Source organism: Furipterus horrens, unplaced genomic scaffold (assembly GCF_987537825.1).
Source record: "Furipterus horrens unplaced genomic scaffold, mFurHor1.1.pri manual_scaffold_5, whole genome shotgun sequence".
Taxonomy (NCBI): domain Eukaryota; kingdom Metazoa; phylum Chordata; class Mammalia; order Chiroptera; family Furipteridae; genus Furipterus; species Furipterus horrens.
The window spans coordinates 29645528-29660929 of record NW_028327175.1 but is presented as its reverse complement, the minus strand read 5'-3'; the positions used below and the strand labels follow the sequence as shown (position 1 = coordinate 29660929).

The window sequence follows — 15402 nt, the reverse complement described above, 5'->3', positions numbered from 1 at the left end:
TTTCTGCACACTCTTCCAGAAAGACAAGTATATATAAACAAACATCCAATATTTGAAATAAGGTTATTAAGTTTCTTATGTATTCATGTCCACAGAGTTATTTATTTCCTGAATTATTTTGTAAACCACAGTACAGCCATTTTGCAACTTATTTTTTGTTGTCATTTGTCCTAATAGCTCCTCTGTCCCATGACCATGTTTTTTTAAATGATGGTGATGTGTTTGCTTTCTGAGCAAATTAGTGTAATAAATATTGCTATAGGTTTCTAAGAAACCTTGATGGAAACATAACACATAGCCTGGACAAGAGGTACAGTATTGCTCTCTGTACTGAAATCCAGTTTGTGATGGAAAGGCTGGCCAATCCAAGGGCCTTTTTTGAAAGGGAAGATTCCCTGTATTTCTCCCAGGTTTAAACAGCACACTGCCATCAGGGTCTGCATTCTAGGTGGGCTCATTTAAGATAGGGAACCACATGGTAGCAATCTAGTTGCCTGAGAGTGAGGTTGATGTCACTGTATGTGAGAGTTCAGAATCCAAGCAAAGGCTGATCACATGCTTCCTGCAGCCCAGCCAGGGACCACTTCCCTGTCCATGTACAATAGAAAGATATGAAGCCCTCTAGTTTCTCAACTTGCTTTCAGAACTAGCCAAAGCACAAAACTGCCCGGAGGCTGTGCTGCAATGTGAAACACAGCAGTGAGGGTCGGTGGGGTCCCCATAGGACTTGGATGCCTCTTCTAGGCTCCCTGTTTTCTCCCACCAATGCCCAAGTGAATGAAGAGCAAAATTTCATGTCTATGAGTTGGATCTGGGGCCCTGAGAACTTGAGAGTAGCCTCAGACAGAATATGAGAGGTGGGTGGTGATGTGAAGAATAGAGGTTCACAGCAGAGCTGCTGTTTTATTTGAAGTGACATACAGAGTCAAGGAGGCAGTGGCTTACCCCTTGTTCTCTGCTGGGTCTCTTCACATGGCCATGCCCCTTGTCTGTGTCTCCCTCTCCCTTCTCTTATAAGGACACCAGGCACTGGATTCACAGCCCACCCTAAATCCAGGATGACCTCATCCTGAGATCCTGATGTTAATTACATCTGCAGACACCATTTCCAGTGCAGGTCATAGTCACAGATACTGGAGATTAGAAATTGAACTGTCTTTTGGGGGTCACCATTAAATCCATGACAACGGGTTTGGGATTGAAACATTTGTCTTCCTTTGGGGGGGCCTCCACTTGAATTTCTAATGTATCTACACCTCAGGGAAAGGATTCTACAGCAGAGAGCATTGCTGGGGAGGTGATATGTGAAGCTTTGGCAAAATGTCACTTTCAGTCCAATGTAGCTGGTCCCCAAGTGTTCCGGTGCCTTTTATTAAAAGACTTGTAAAATGCTTGCCTTTGATGCAAGAGCGATGACTTGGAAAACCTGAGCAGCCTCTTTGTATGGTTTCTGGAAACCTTGTAATCCTGCAGGAATTGAGCTTGCTGCCTGCCCTGCTAGCTCCTTGGTTTCGCTGCATTCCCTGCACGTTCCTTTTCTGTCTGACCTTGAGCATATATATAGCCATGCCTTCTCAACACCGCCACCATAGATTGCACTGTCATTTTAGTTTAAAACCAGCTACATCACTGGTTTATCCCCAAAAAGACCCAAATAAATAACCTATTCTCTAAGCAAAAGGCCATTTCTAGTAAGTGCCCAGCATGATTGCCATAAATATAGAATGTGGGAAATTTGGTATTAATGTAAATAGTTCATATAAACAAACTTAAAAATATTGCTTGCAATCTTTAAAAAAAAAAATTATGGCTATGTGAGGCAAAAATAAATGCCACACCGGAGAAGGAGTAGCAGATTTTTAGTGCCTCAAACATAGTTTGATCAAGCCTAATAGATGAATGATCATTGCTCTTTGGAATCATAATGTGGATTTAAAATTGTCATTTGTTCCTGAGAGGCTGTTTGTGTGTATGTGTATGTGTTGTTTTGATTTTGGTTTGGTTTGGTTTGGTTTTTTACTGTCACTGGTATAATTAACCAAACCATAAAACAAACAGACACCTGCATCTAGTTCTTTGCATTTATTTGTCAATAAATTACTATCTGTGCTGAACTAACCCTCTCTATTAGGCCCTCTTGTTATAGAAGAATCCACTCAAATCTATTTCATTATATTAAATTATTTACATTCATAGCTGTCACAAAATGATGCCAAAATGAGAGACCCATTGACTGTAAACAGGTCTCTCTATTTCTACAATGTTAATAACTGATTTTCTAAAAATGTTGTTTTAATACATTATAAAGCATTTGCACATGTTTTTATTACCAGGCACCATCTTAATTAAATGATAGCAAAATGAACTTTTGTCTAAGTATAATGTCATTCTCTCAGTACAATGAAATACCAAATAAGAATGCATATTTTTCAATGAATACTTAATTATATAATTTGTGGTGGGGGAAACTGATTTTTTAATATTAAAGGCAAACTTCCACAAAAGAACACCATTATTTTTTAAATGCAAATCATCAAATAATGCATTCTCTCTACTAATATGTTTTCCATTTTTCATTTATTCATTATTTATATTCTATTATGCTTCTTTTCAAAATATAATTCAAGCCATCTGTCATTAACGTAACTAAACAAGAAGCTTTTGTGTCTTTTTTTCTTGCAAGCCTCCAACATAACTGCTTTCTCTGTTCCTGAGGCTGGTTCATTCCTGCACTTGGTTTTTGCAAATCTGTGTTAGCAGTTGAGTGAGAGGCATTTTCAGGGAACAGCAGGCTTTGCAGGGAAGGTGACAGTTCTGTTTGGGGGTTCTTTATTTGGTTTTGTTTCATTCTTTTTATTTTCTCTTTAAAACCTCCACTCTCTGGCAGGACAAGATGCCTATTGTTTCTTTACCTCTGTGTCCTCTTGTAACAGAATGAATATTACTGTAGGTTAGACTTCTTATGGAAGAACAAATTCAATAAAGAGCGGGAGGAGATAGAAACCATGGAGAACCTGAACCGCGTGCTGTTGGAGAATGTGCTTCCTGCTCATGTGGCCGAGCACTTCCTGGCCAGGAGCCTGAAGAATGAGGTGAGATGAGGCAGGGCTGATGGCTGGTGACTGAACTGTAGTCTGGGTGAGGCCTGGATGCTCCAGGAAGTCACTAGATAACCTGTGGTACTTCAAACACCTAAGTTTTCAAATCCACTTTTGAGAGGATATTGATGAGCTGTATAGGTGTCAGTTGAGCTAGAATCACCACTGAGCATCTTAGCATGGAGCCGAGTCATTATTTCTCATTTTCCCCAATAATGTCAAGTTCAGGAGGTGCAACATGAGGCACTGGGGTTCGAAGTAGGTATATCACAAAAGTGGCCACCACCCTGTCCCTAGTGTAGGAGGATGCTTTTAGTACCAGCATGCACTAGAGACCCAAATCTGGAGGCAAAATTAAACCAAACTTTTCACACATGCACTCTTTCATTTCTCATGACTCTCCTGAGAACCTTTTGAGGGTCTTAGAACTTGAAAGATATGAGATAGAATTTGGAAGTTATCCACACAGTAGCAAATCAAAGTCTTGAGTTCATCCATTTAAATAAATGGAAATGGCAATTTTATGGAAAATCTAAAGGAATGGATATTTAACTAGCATTGGAAATGCTAGGGTGTTGTTTCAGTGTTGAAATGACTTATGAAATGAAATTTCATGAAATTTCTTTAATATTTCTGAATTACAAGAGGCAATAGCTATATCTCCGGTGGAACTGTATTAATTAAAGAAAGAGCTGTTTGAGCACCCACGATGTGCAAAGGCCTGTGTTGAGTACAGTGGAGTTTCAAAGGTGTGTGAGGTGCAGTCCTGCTCTTAGGAGATGTTTAATGAGATTGGGAGTAGAGGAGGGATCAGAAAAGCTATAGACGGATGAACTCAATCGTGATGATGCTAGAGTACACAGCAGCCCCAGGAGAGGCTTGCACAGTGTTTTTCTGAAGCATATGTAAATTTGACATTAAGAAGTGGCAAGTGGTGGGTGAGACACTGGACACTGTTCTTCCTGGAAGCGTGCTGGGCATGTGAGTCAGTCCAGAGTCCTGCAGTAGGTACAACTGACCACAGACCATTCACTTTCCTATTTCTCCTGGTGTTTTCTACATTCAGTAGGTTATTAAGCAACCAATTTATCTATTGGTTATAGATGATGAAATCACTACCTCTGTTAAGAAGGAACCAACAGTTTTCATTAGCAATGTAAGAGCACCCTTCTGTCTGTATGTCTAGGCACCAGTTCAGTTTATAAATGTATCACGTATGTAATGTTGCCCCTGCCCTCTGGTCAGGCTGTTATTGGGCCTGGATACAGAAATGACTGGGACAGAGGTGGCCTTGTTCCTCTTGAAGCTCCCAGTCCACAGGAAGGGGCAGGATCCTGTTGTCTTTAAGGGCACTGGCAGTGTACAGTAAACGTGGCAGTCCAGAAAGGCCACCTTTGTGAGGAAGTGACTTCTGAACCCGAAAAGAAAGTGCTAGAAACCAGCAGGGAGATGGAGTCTGGGGATGCTGAGGGAGAGAACATTCCAGGCTCCACAGGGCCATGTCTATGCAACCAGATGCCAGAACAGGTCCTACTTCAAGACTTGGAAGTCCCCAGGGTTTAGCCTTACAGACCTTACACATTCCCTTCACCCCTCCCGACTCTCCCTGGACCAGACCTGCAGAATCTGTGGGTTCTCTCTCTTCTTTCCTATTTGCTGACTTATTCTAAGCAAGTACCTGATCTCTGTGGCCCCTTCAGAAATATAAGGAAAGCAGGGAGAAGGAGATAAAACCTAGAGCTGAAGAGTGTGGGCTCAAATCTTAGGCCAACACTTTCTATCAGGTGAACCTGAACCGGTTGCTTCCCAGGGCAGAGCCCTGGTCTCCTCATTTTCCAAAGAAGAATGGTGCCTTACTTTGCAGCTGCATTAGGAAGAGTAGGGAATACTTACACAGTGAGTCACACTGAACACCCCTCCAGGTGAGGTGGACATTGAACAGATCAGATCAGGACATAGAGTCCCACATCATGCAGGTAGCACATACCTGACAGGGAGGGCAGTGCCTAAGCTTGAGTGCTTGTAGCTGACATAGACCCATCATTTACGACCCTCATGCCACCAGGGCAACCATTAGATGCTCCTGAGACTGGGGTAACATTGCCCTCCAAGTCCCCTCATTAGTGCTGCTATTTTAAGAATTAAAAACACACATACGACCATCACCACCCAGGTAGGCTTCCTGCGGAAAGATGAAGTGGGTTTGAATCCTGGCTCTGGCACTAACCCCTGTGTGGGTTGTTTGGAAACTTTTCATAAAGTTGGAATCAGCACACTTAGATGAAACCAGCTCTGTGCCTTATTTCCTTGTTTGTCAGATAAAGGTGACGATGGTTTATTTCTTCATTCAGGAAACATCCCCCTGATCAGGCAGCCTGCAGCCCTGCAGGGAAATGAATGGGAGCTCAGTCTCAGAGTTTCCCAAACTTTTACTCCACAAAGGCTACAAGTTCCGTAACAGCCATATCAGGGGGCATGGGCTTTTGCTCAGGGTCCCATGACCCCCGTGCACCATTAGATTTGCACTCTCCAGCTATGGACCTGACATTGCTAGTGAGGGTAGAGCAATACCTGTTGAATCTGAATTGTGGGCATCAGACCGATGGGACAATCCTTGAAATGAGCACTTCCTCCTGCATGGGTGTGGGCTGCAAGGCCCTCTGTATTTGTTCAGACAACACAGAACTCCCCTTGGGTCTGACTTTTTATATTTTACTGTCACTTCTTTGGAATTAGATTAAATTTTATTTTTCAGTAGGGGAGGCTACTCAAGTAGCTACTGTAAGACTCGGGAACTTACAGGGAGGCCCAGAGGGCGTCTACCATCGGGGCAGCCCACGCTGCAGACTCAAAAATTCTGCACCTCGCTGGGGTAGGTTTTGCTCCCTAGTTGCAGCTAGTGCAGGTGATTCTGCTAGCTGATGATTAGATAAAGGTTTGGGACAAGAAACAGAATCACTAAGTGTTACCTGAAGGTTCTCAGATCTCCCACTGTGAGTCTCAGGAAGGGAAGGCTTGGGGTTTTTACCTATTTGTTTGTTTTTCCCAGAACTCACAACAAGGTTATCATTAAGAGACTCTTTTGAGTGCATAGCAAACACTTGCTCCATCCTTTTAATGTCCCAACAGGCTCAGTGCTTAACTTCTCCTGTCCTGAATTGATCCCGGACAGACCACTCCATCCCCTGACCCAGTGATGTGTCATCCTAACCTCACAATGCCAGGCCAGGCAGGCTGACAGTGTTTGGTCTTCCACAGCTAGGTGGTCATGGTGTCTGTGCTATTGAACAGTGTAGACATAGGGTCAAGGTTGCTAGTGCCCCTCCACAGTGTCAGGGTCAAATAGGTGCTTCCTGTGCATGCTCTCTCTCTCTCTCTCCCTAAGGCTCCCTGGAGAAAGTTCTTGTTATTCTTTGAGCAGGATTATTTCCACCTAATTCCAGACCCAAACCAGGGATGGCAGAGCATGGCCAATGCTGGGGACCAAGAGAGGTCCCTGCACCCGAGAGCAGGGCTTCTGAAGGTGAACGAAGCCTGCAGCACCAGCTAGACATGCCCTTCCTGGGCCCCAGGCCAGCTTTCTTCTACCTGTGCCTGTTTGGTGTTTGACAGCAAAGCTCTTGTCCCAGGCGTGGCACTTCTAGTTGTGGGGACCTCAGGGTCCATTCTCTTAGAGGCTATGAATAATTTTTAAAGCAGTAATTCATCAGTGCTCTTGGAGCAGGGTCTGGCATGCAATGCAGTAAACACTCAGTTTTGGTTACCTTTTCAGCAAACAGCCCAAACTTCATGCAGAACTTCAGAATCACTGCCCTCCTCCCCTTCCCCGGCCCCACTCCCAGTGCCTGGAATTTATCAACAGCTTTCAAGGAAGTCTTTTTTCCCCAGTTTTCTGGGCCTGAGAAGAGTAGAGAAGGGAACCGAATGCCATCACTCTGCCCCTCATCCTGCAGCATCCTGTTCTCAGCTACTTCTTGGTAAGGTGGGACGAGTACTCTCCACTTCTTCATGCAGAGACCCTGGTGATTTTAGAGCGTGGACAGGAGCCCAGTGTTCAGCCCTGTGGCAAAGGTGACTGCCCCGTGGCTTTCTGGAACAATCCTTGGAAACATGCAACCTAGGCCGGCACCCACACTAACAGAGAGCCTTCTTGAGTGTCACTTTGATTCTCCTACCTCCTATAGGGATGTGCAGGGGAAATTATTTTCCCTCTTGAAATAGGGAGTAAAGAATGATTTAATATCGATGACAGTTCTGAAAAGCTTTTATTTCAGAGAGAAACTATACCCCATGCCTGTGCTCCAGCATGTGGGCAGAGAGCTGCCGCTTGCATCTAAACCAAGGTTTGCAGGACGTGGAGGGTGAGGGGCGGCCTGTATCTTACCTAAAACTTGTGCAAGCTTGTTTATCAGCTGTGGACTGCCCTGGCCGGATCCCAGCCCGCAGGCCGCTCGGGCTCGAGCACAGAGCAGTGTGCTCGCAGATGGAGCGCACTGGTTTACAAAGCCTGCTCTTCAGACTGCGGTGTTGTCACAAGAATGTTTCTGAGAGGCTCTTGAACAGCGGTCAAAGCTGGCTTTCATCGCTAGTTGAATGGAGCTCATTTTGTCACCCAATGGATCTTTTGCCAAGTCCCCTGGTGGAAAGGACTATGTGTGATTTTGAGCCAGGCATCCTCATTCTAGGAGAACTGACACTTGATCAAAACAAGACACAGATGCTACTGAGGATACTACGGGGGATGCACCTGGCACACAGAACAGTACCTCCCTTCTCGGCTAACTGTGAGCCCTTCCAACCACCGTGTCCCTGATAGAGCCAGGCCAGCATCTCACCAGGTTGTTTTTGTGCTTCCTAATCCTTCACTCCCCTGGATAAATCAGTCGTTAGCTGACAACTGGTGCCAACCGGTTAGCTCATGGGCCAGCTGGGGAGAAATGTGAAAAATGGGAACAGCTCTTGGCGATAGCCTGACTCAGCAAGGGAGCCCTGGTCTGAGAGTTAGGGGACCAAAGTGGCAGTTCTGAACATTTTCTAGGACATACCAAGCTCCCTGCAGCTTAGGTGAGAAGCTCCCAGCACATCACACCTGGTTTTTATGTTCATTTGCTTTCACCAACTGGACCCTGAGCTGTCCCTCTCCCTGTCCCTAACACCTGGTATGAAGCCACAGAAGGCCCTCAGAGGGTGTGTGTGTGTGTGTGCACGTGTGTGTAACAGGATGCTAAAGTGAACTTCAGTCTGTGACACATCAGACAGCAGCTCCCATATTGCAAAGTGAATCCTGAATAGTGTGTAGAATTTACACATGTGAGAGTCAGACGACTCTTCACCTTTCATAGGAATCAGCAGGGAGCATGGATGTTGGAGGAGAGATTTGAGGCAGATGCAGTGAGAAGTGCATTTGTCTTGAGGGACATCCCCCCTTCTCCTCTAGCCTTGTGAACTGACTGGAACTGCTCAGCTTGGGATGTGTCCCCTATGACTTGAATTCCTGAGTTGTCCTATAGAAGCACCTCCATCTGAGGGACACAGATGACAGACGGGCTCATGACAGGTGGGACGTGCAGAGGGCAGAAGCTCACTGAAGTGTGGGGCTGGCAGAGGTGGGAGCTGCGGGCATGGATGTAAGGGGACTGTCAGGGCTTTGAAGGGCAAAGGGTGCTGCATGTTGCCAGGGAACAAGCAAGAGAGAGCCAATTGGCGTGGGGTCATTTTAGATGCTGTTTGAAAAAGCTGCCTGGAGGGGTGAAGGTGCCCCAGCAGAGAAGCTAGAAAAACAGCCAGAGAGCCTGGGGCAGAGAAAGTAGTAACAGGTTGAAAGGACGTGTATCACTCACGTCAGGACACCTCGGGAAGGATGTTCGGTGATGGGACAGGTGATCAGAAGCCTTCAAATAACCCGTGAAAATGTCCACCGGGCTCTAGTACCCAGGGAGTACTTTCCTCCAACAGAAATTTCATTCACATTCTCCTCCCCTGGATGGTATGGAAAGCCTGACTAGGGAGCTGGAGGCTCGGAGTAGAAGCATGAGAAGTGGAGCGAGAGGGATAGAAGCCAACCATGCCACCTCCCCTACCTGCAGACAGCCCACAACAACAGTCTCACCCCAGGCAAAGGAAAAGCTGCCATCCAGCCAGGTTCTGAGTTTGGACTACTCACTGGACTGGGCACTTTAATTATTAACAAGAGGACTCGTATTATCCAACTTTTTGTCCAGGGTTCAGGAAGAATTAATTCCACTCGATAAACTGACAGGAGTAGTAGGCACAGAAATATAACTGACTTTGTGTTTATTTTTCCATTACTTGAGCAGAATAATTACATGTGAGTGAATGTTAAAATGACATCTAAGCTCACTTCCAAGTCTAAAGCTCAGTGACACTTTTGGGCAGCTATGTGTTGGACAGGGGTTATCCATTCTAGACCCTGAAATCCAAAATTTCCTTAACGTCTGCCCATCTGCCCTAATCCCTCCTCCAAATACTCTGGAAATACAAGACAGGCTCAACTTATTGACCAGTCAGCTTGTGATCCTCTCTGCCCCCAAGCTCAGTCCAAAGACAGAGGGAACCTCTTGTGAATTTAGGGTATGGTTCTTAGCTCTGTGAGTTTCACTGACTCTAAAGATTTTGTGAACCTTCACATTTGTGAAGTTTCCCTGATTCCCAAGTACAGTCTTAGGAAAATCCTGAATCGGGGACAACGGGCCGGTAATTCATGCTCACCCTTGGTGTTTCACCAAAGGTACCAAGTGACCAATCTGTGGGAGAGTGGGTGAGCAGTTTGCAGCCCAACCTCCCAGCACGCACAGTCTGCAGAGTGTCAGCCCAGGACTCCAGAGACTAGTGGAGCCAGCCGGGAACCTTGGTGTATCATCCAACAACCCTGACCTTCCATTTTCGTACTCAAAGCTGCACAGCTGGATCACCCATGTAACTTTTGAAAAGATGCACATGCTTGGAGCCCACCCCAGGGAATGGATGAGTTTCACTTGGTCAGTGGGGAGGCCCAATCTTCTGCCTTTCTAGATGTATCCCTTTTCCTTAAGAGCAGGAAAGTGAGTAGAAGTGGTACCATTTTTATAAAACTGGTATTTTTAACTAGAACAGGCTCCCAGAGAGTTATCTCCCCCTGTTACTCTGACTCCCAGGTTTAATCAGCATTACTGGAAGCTAAGCTTGGTGATCACATATCCACGGGTTGTCTTTCCCACATATGAATGTTCACAAAAACAACTTTGCAGAGAGAGAAAGTACAGGTCTGCACAATGAGCCAGGTTAGCCATGTTGAGAGCAGCTCAGAAAAGGGAAACATTGATTCTGTTATTCATGTACTTTGTACAGAATCATGAGGCAGCAGCAGATGGCATTATGAGGTTGTTGGCCCTGAGAACAGGAAGATGACATGAGTCTAGCTTTTCCAGGAAGTAGTTGTGACTTTCTATGGGTCGCCATGGCCCTGATGTGTTTGTTACAAAACCTCAGTGGGAGAAGAAAGGTTCTTCTGAGAGGCCACCTTGGAGTTATGGTGCTGTTGAAGTGCTCACTCTCTGCCAAGGGATTCACCTGGGTACCCCGGAGGACAGAGCTCACGGATAGCACTCATGCAGAGTAGATTTCCTCACCCTGCCAAGCACCAAGGAAGCACCAGCTGCTGGCATTCTTTCCTCATTCAGAGGGTGCTCATCTTGTTTTCCAGAACTGTCCTCACATTGCCTGGAGGAGGAAGGGAGAATTTCCCATGATGCACTGCACCACCCATGGCACCTGGCCATCCTGTCTTTGTTGGGCCAGCTGAATGCCCTGATGAACCAGCACCATGGAGAGGGCAAATCCTCATTTATAGGATTAGTTCCATGCCCACATAACAACCCTTCCTTTCTGAAACTTTTACTGAGCTTGTAGGTTTAACTGTATGTTGGGGAAATTATGGAAACACCTTGGAATTGTGTGTACAAGACTTTGCATTTTATTCATGTCCATGGACAAAGAACTATGAACCTCTATTTAAAAACAAACATATCTGCATTAAATATTGTTGGTGTCTAATGCAATATCATATGTAGCCTGAGTTGTTGCTGGTTTCTTCTGGTGTAACTAAGAAGTAACTTGATGAGTCATCTGCTCCTTTCAGGAGACACTAAAAAAGGAAGTGCATAAAGACCTCAATCCAAAGAATGGAGCCACGAGGAGTCATTTTAGGACAATGTAATGGTTTGAGAAATCATTTTGTTTCCCTTTAGTTGCTTAAAGAACACTTTTCCTAAGGCAGAAGTCTGTGGTCTCTTGTAAGAGAGACCTAAGGTAGAGGTGTCAGAGAGCTTTAACTGGAAGGGTGCTTCATATTAGTTGTTTGCAGCAACAGGTTGAGGATTCTGAGCCTGCATCGGCTCATTAGAAGCCTTCACCTGTGATCAATGGCCAGTGTCTGGAATGGGCCTGGCAATGGGAGGGACAGATGATGTGGGGCACTGCGTGGCTTCTTTACCAATTCTAGTGAAAAGAAACGCTTGCATTAGGAACATGGTGCTAAGCTCTTCCTTTTCTCCTGGGCAGGAGTTATACCATCAGTCCTATGACTGTGTCTGTGTTATGTTTGCCTCCATTCCGGATTTCAAAGAATTCTACACAGAATCAGATGTCAACAAGGAGGGCTTGGAGTGCCTGCGGCTCCTGAATGAGATCATCGCTGACTTTGATGATGTAAGTAGTTGACAGTAATCCTTGAAGGGCAAGGGTAACAACCCCAGTCCCACAGCTGGGCATTTCCATGGCCAGTGCATATAAAGTTGTTCATTATTGTGTATCTTAAAACTTGTCCTTTGGCGTAATATCTCATGGCTGGAGTTAAAGCCTTTTGCTCTATTTAGGTCCCTGAAAAGTTTGGAGAGACTAATGTATTTTATTTGTGAGATGCTATGATTGCTAGGAACAACTACCAAAAATCTCTTCAATAAAATACCTACCCAGTGTGCTCATTAATTTTTTGAAAGACTTGAGCTCCAAGGAAAATACTTATCTATTTTCTATAAAAAATGTGATGAATCTATTTATCATAGTAGATTATTGGCCTATCTGACATAATCCAAAATCTCTGTCAAATATCAACTTGAACAGTGCATGGATGACATGCTTTATTATTGAAAGAGCAATATGTACCTGGGATAATATATTTTAGAAGAGGCAAAGTATATATTTTAGAACTTGAAATGGATGTCATTTTTCAGTATTCTGCCTACATAAAGAATAATGTGTTTTGTTTTCTGCTAAGAACAAACACACCTCTGGTTTTAAGAATGTTGCTGCGACATCATTCTTGCAAACATGAAGCAAAATATAGAAAAACATGAACATAAGTTTATCATGATTCATGGAACTTTGAAATACAGTGGTGAAGTTATGTAATAGGATGGTTTCAGGCCAACTTCTAAATGTCTTGACGAACCTATATATTTCTCATTACCATCTTCATCATCATAAGGTTGACTCAAGAACTCAAGACTCAGTGGTAAACTAATGATAACTAGAGATTTCCACTGTTATGCTGAGTTCATAGTGAAAAAATGGTGGCATATTTCCTCCAGCTGCTCCTCAGTAAAATAAATGTTCCCTAATCCCAGTAGGTGAGTGACAGCACTCTTTCAGATTGGGTTGACTCTTGGATATGTGGTATGAGGATTTGCGCACCTGTCTTAAATTCTATGACATGTAATCTTGAAGGAAACTCCTTTGAAAGCAGGAGTATGAAGGAAGGGTCAGGAAGATGTCCCAATCTTTGGTTGATCCCATTGTTCTCCTGAGCAGATACACAGCCTTCCAGAATTTCCTTCTTTTGTTCCCTTAGGTAGAGTCTCTGTCACATGCATATTAATGTATCCTGGTTCCTTCACTAGCAAAATTTGAAAGGTAATTCATGTTAATTGGAAGTAAATCATTATACTGCATTTCCTTCCAAGTCTTTGTAAAATTCATAGAGCGTTCTTTCCCAACAAAGCCCAAGGTCAAAGGATAAGTAAGCAGTGATTGAAAAATCTCATGTTACTATTACTATGAATGAGAATTTGAAGATGTCTCTAGAAAGTGCTTGACCTTGGTTCAGCACTCAACTGAGTAACTGAGTGGTTGTCAATGTTTTTCATCTCATGACACACATAAACTAATCACTAAAATTCTGCAGCATACCAAAAAATGTATTTTTTGCTGATCTGACAAAAATAGGTATAATTTTCATTCAGTCACGCCAGATAACTTTTGTTGTATTGGATGTTGACATTTTTAATTTGACAGTCTGAGGGAAGAGAGATCGGTGCCCCAGCCTAAATAGTCAGGAATTGCACATTTTAAAAATTCTTGTGAAAATTGCTGGAATAATTAATGGTTGTCGTTGCCTCGTAGCTGCTATCCAAGCCAAAATTCAGTGGAGTTGAAAAAATCAAGACCATTGGCAGCACATACATGGCAGCGACGGGTCTGAGTGCCGTGCCCAGCCAGGAGCATGCCCAGGTACAGGTGTGTGGGCCACACAAGGGCACACATGAGCCTCAGCTCCACCCACAAGTCATCCATGGAGCCAAAACGGTCATGCAATGACCATAGACTATGCTGTGTACACGCCTAAATCTCAGTGGTTAAGGTCTTACGAGAAAAAATGAGAATTCAGGAGACTTCACTGAACTTTCTCTGGTGGACAGGGGAAAAAAAAAATCCAACCAGTTTACTAGCTGCTTGAAACCAGAGAGGTATGCAAAATGTAGAATAGTAGAGCTGTTTATGTAAAGGTGACACACTACAGGATGACTCTTGATCTTTTGGTTAAAAACATGCTGTCAAAAAACAAGCTGATCAAATAGAAATGTGGTTGAAAAGGTGACTTGGACAAAACTGAGTGTCTTCAATCACCTAGGATTTTTGAGGGGGTTTTCCATTATGTTGTGTTTTATTTTTCTCTCTCTCTGTGTAGATACCTTTATATAACTTGTGGGACCATAAACAAGAACCCCTTTCCCCATAGGGCAGTGGGCTCCCTGGCGGGCCCCAGCACAGGGTTGCTGTGGGACAGAGGTCACGGGTGCAGCACAGAGGACTAGGCATTACCAGAGCACAGCTTGCTGAAGGCAGGTGGAGCCCCCCAAAGCTCAGCTTCCTCTCCCACACCCACCTCCCACAGATGGAGTGAGAGAAGGACAGAAGGATAGCAGTGTGCTAAAACAGAGCTCCCTCCTCCAGGAACATCAGCACAGGGTCCTCTTTTCCCTCTTCTTATTCATGGGCAGAGAACAGAATGTGAAATGCACAACTCAAGATTTACACTAGCATTTTTTCCAGGTGAATTAGGTGATATGTACTCTGTTTGGTCTTCTCCTCGGGTGCTTGCTTTCAGATTATTGCTTTTTTAAAACTTTTTGTTTATGCTATTACAGTTGTTTCAGTTTTCCTCCTTTGTCCCCCTCCCCCCACTCAGTCCCCATACCGTTATTCATATCCATGGATGATGTATATATATGCTTTGTCCTTCTTTCAATCAGTCCCAACCTCCCTCCTGCCCTCTTACAGCTATCAGTCTGCTCCTTGTTTCAGTGCTCTACTTCTATTTTGCTTGTTAGTTTATTTTGTTCCTTAGATCCCAGTTTTAAGTGAGATCATATGGTATTTGTCTTTCATTGCCTGGCTCATTTCATTTAGCATAATAGTCTCCAGTTCCATCCATGCTGTCGCAAAAGGTAAGAATTCCTTCTTTTTTACTGCTGTGTAGTATTCCATTGTATAAATGTACCATAGCTTTTTTATCCCCTCATCTACTGATGGACACTTAGGCTGTTTCCAAATCTTGGCTATTGTAAATAACACTGCTATGAACATAGCAGTGTATATATTCTTTTGAATTGGTGTTTCAAGATTCATTGGATATATTCCCAGAAGTGGAATCACTGTGTGAAAAGGCAGTTCCATTTTTACTTTTGTAATAAACTCCATACTGTTTTCACAGTGGTTGCACGTCTTCATTCCCACCAACAGTGCACTAGGGTTTCCTTTTCTCCACATCCTCACCAGCACTTGTTAGTTGATTTTTTAATTGACAGCTATTCTGGCAGGTGTGAGGTGGTATCTCATTGTGGTTTTAAGTTGCATCTCTCTGATGGCTAGTAATATTGAATAATTTTTCATATATCTGCAGGCCATCTGTATGTCCTCCTTGGAGAAATGTCTATTCAGGTCCTTTGCCCATATTTAATTGGATTGTTTGCCTTCCTGGTGTTGAGTCATATGAGTTCTTTATATATTTTGGAGCTTAAGCCCTTTT

General features: G+C 44.0%; 1 protein-coding gene across 1 annotated transcript in view; it reads left to right on the top strand.

Annotated features, from left to right (window-relative positions):
- Window positions 1–15402, top strand: part of ADCY2 (adenylate cyclase 2) — a 378366-nt gene that overhangs the window by 343451 nt on the left and 19513 nt on the right. Inside the window, exons 20-22 of the mRNA XM_090276238.1 lie at window positions 2934–3092; window positions 11658–11804; window positions 13497–13604. Coding sequence (XP_090132364.1) covers window positions 2934–3092; window positions 11658–11804; window positions 13497–13604 — 414 coding nt within the window. The remainder of the gene's footprint in view (window positions 1–2933; window positions 3093–11657; window positions 11805–13496; window positions 13605–15402) is intronic.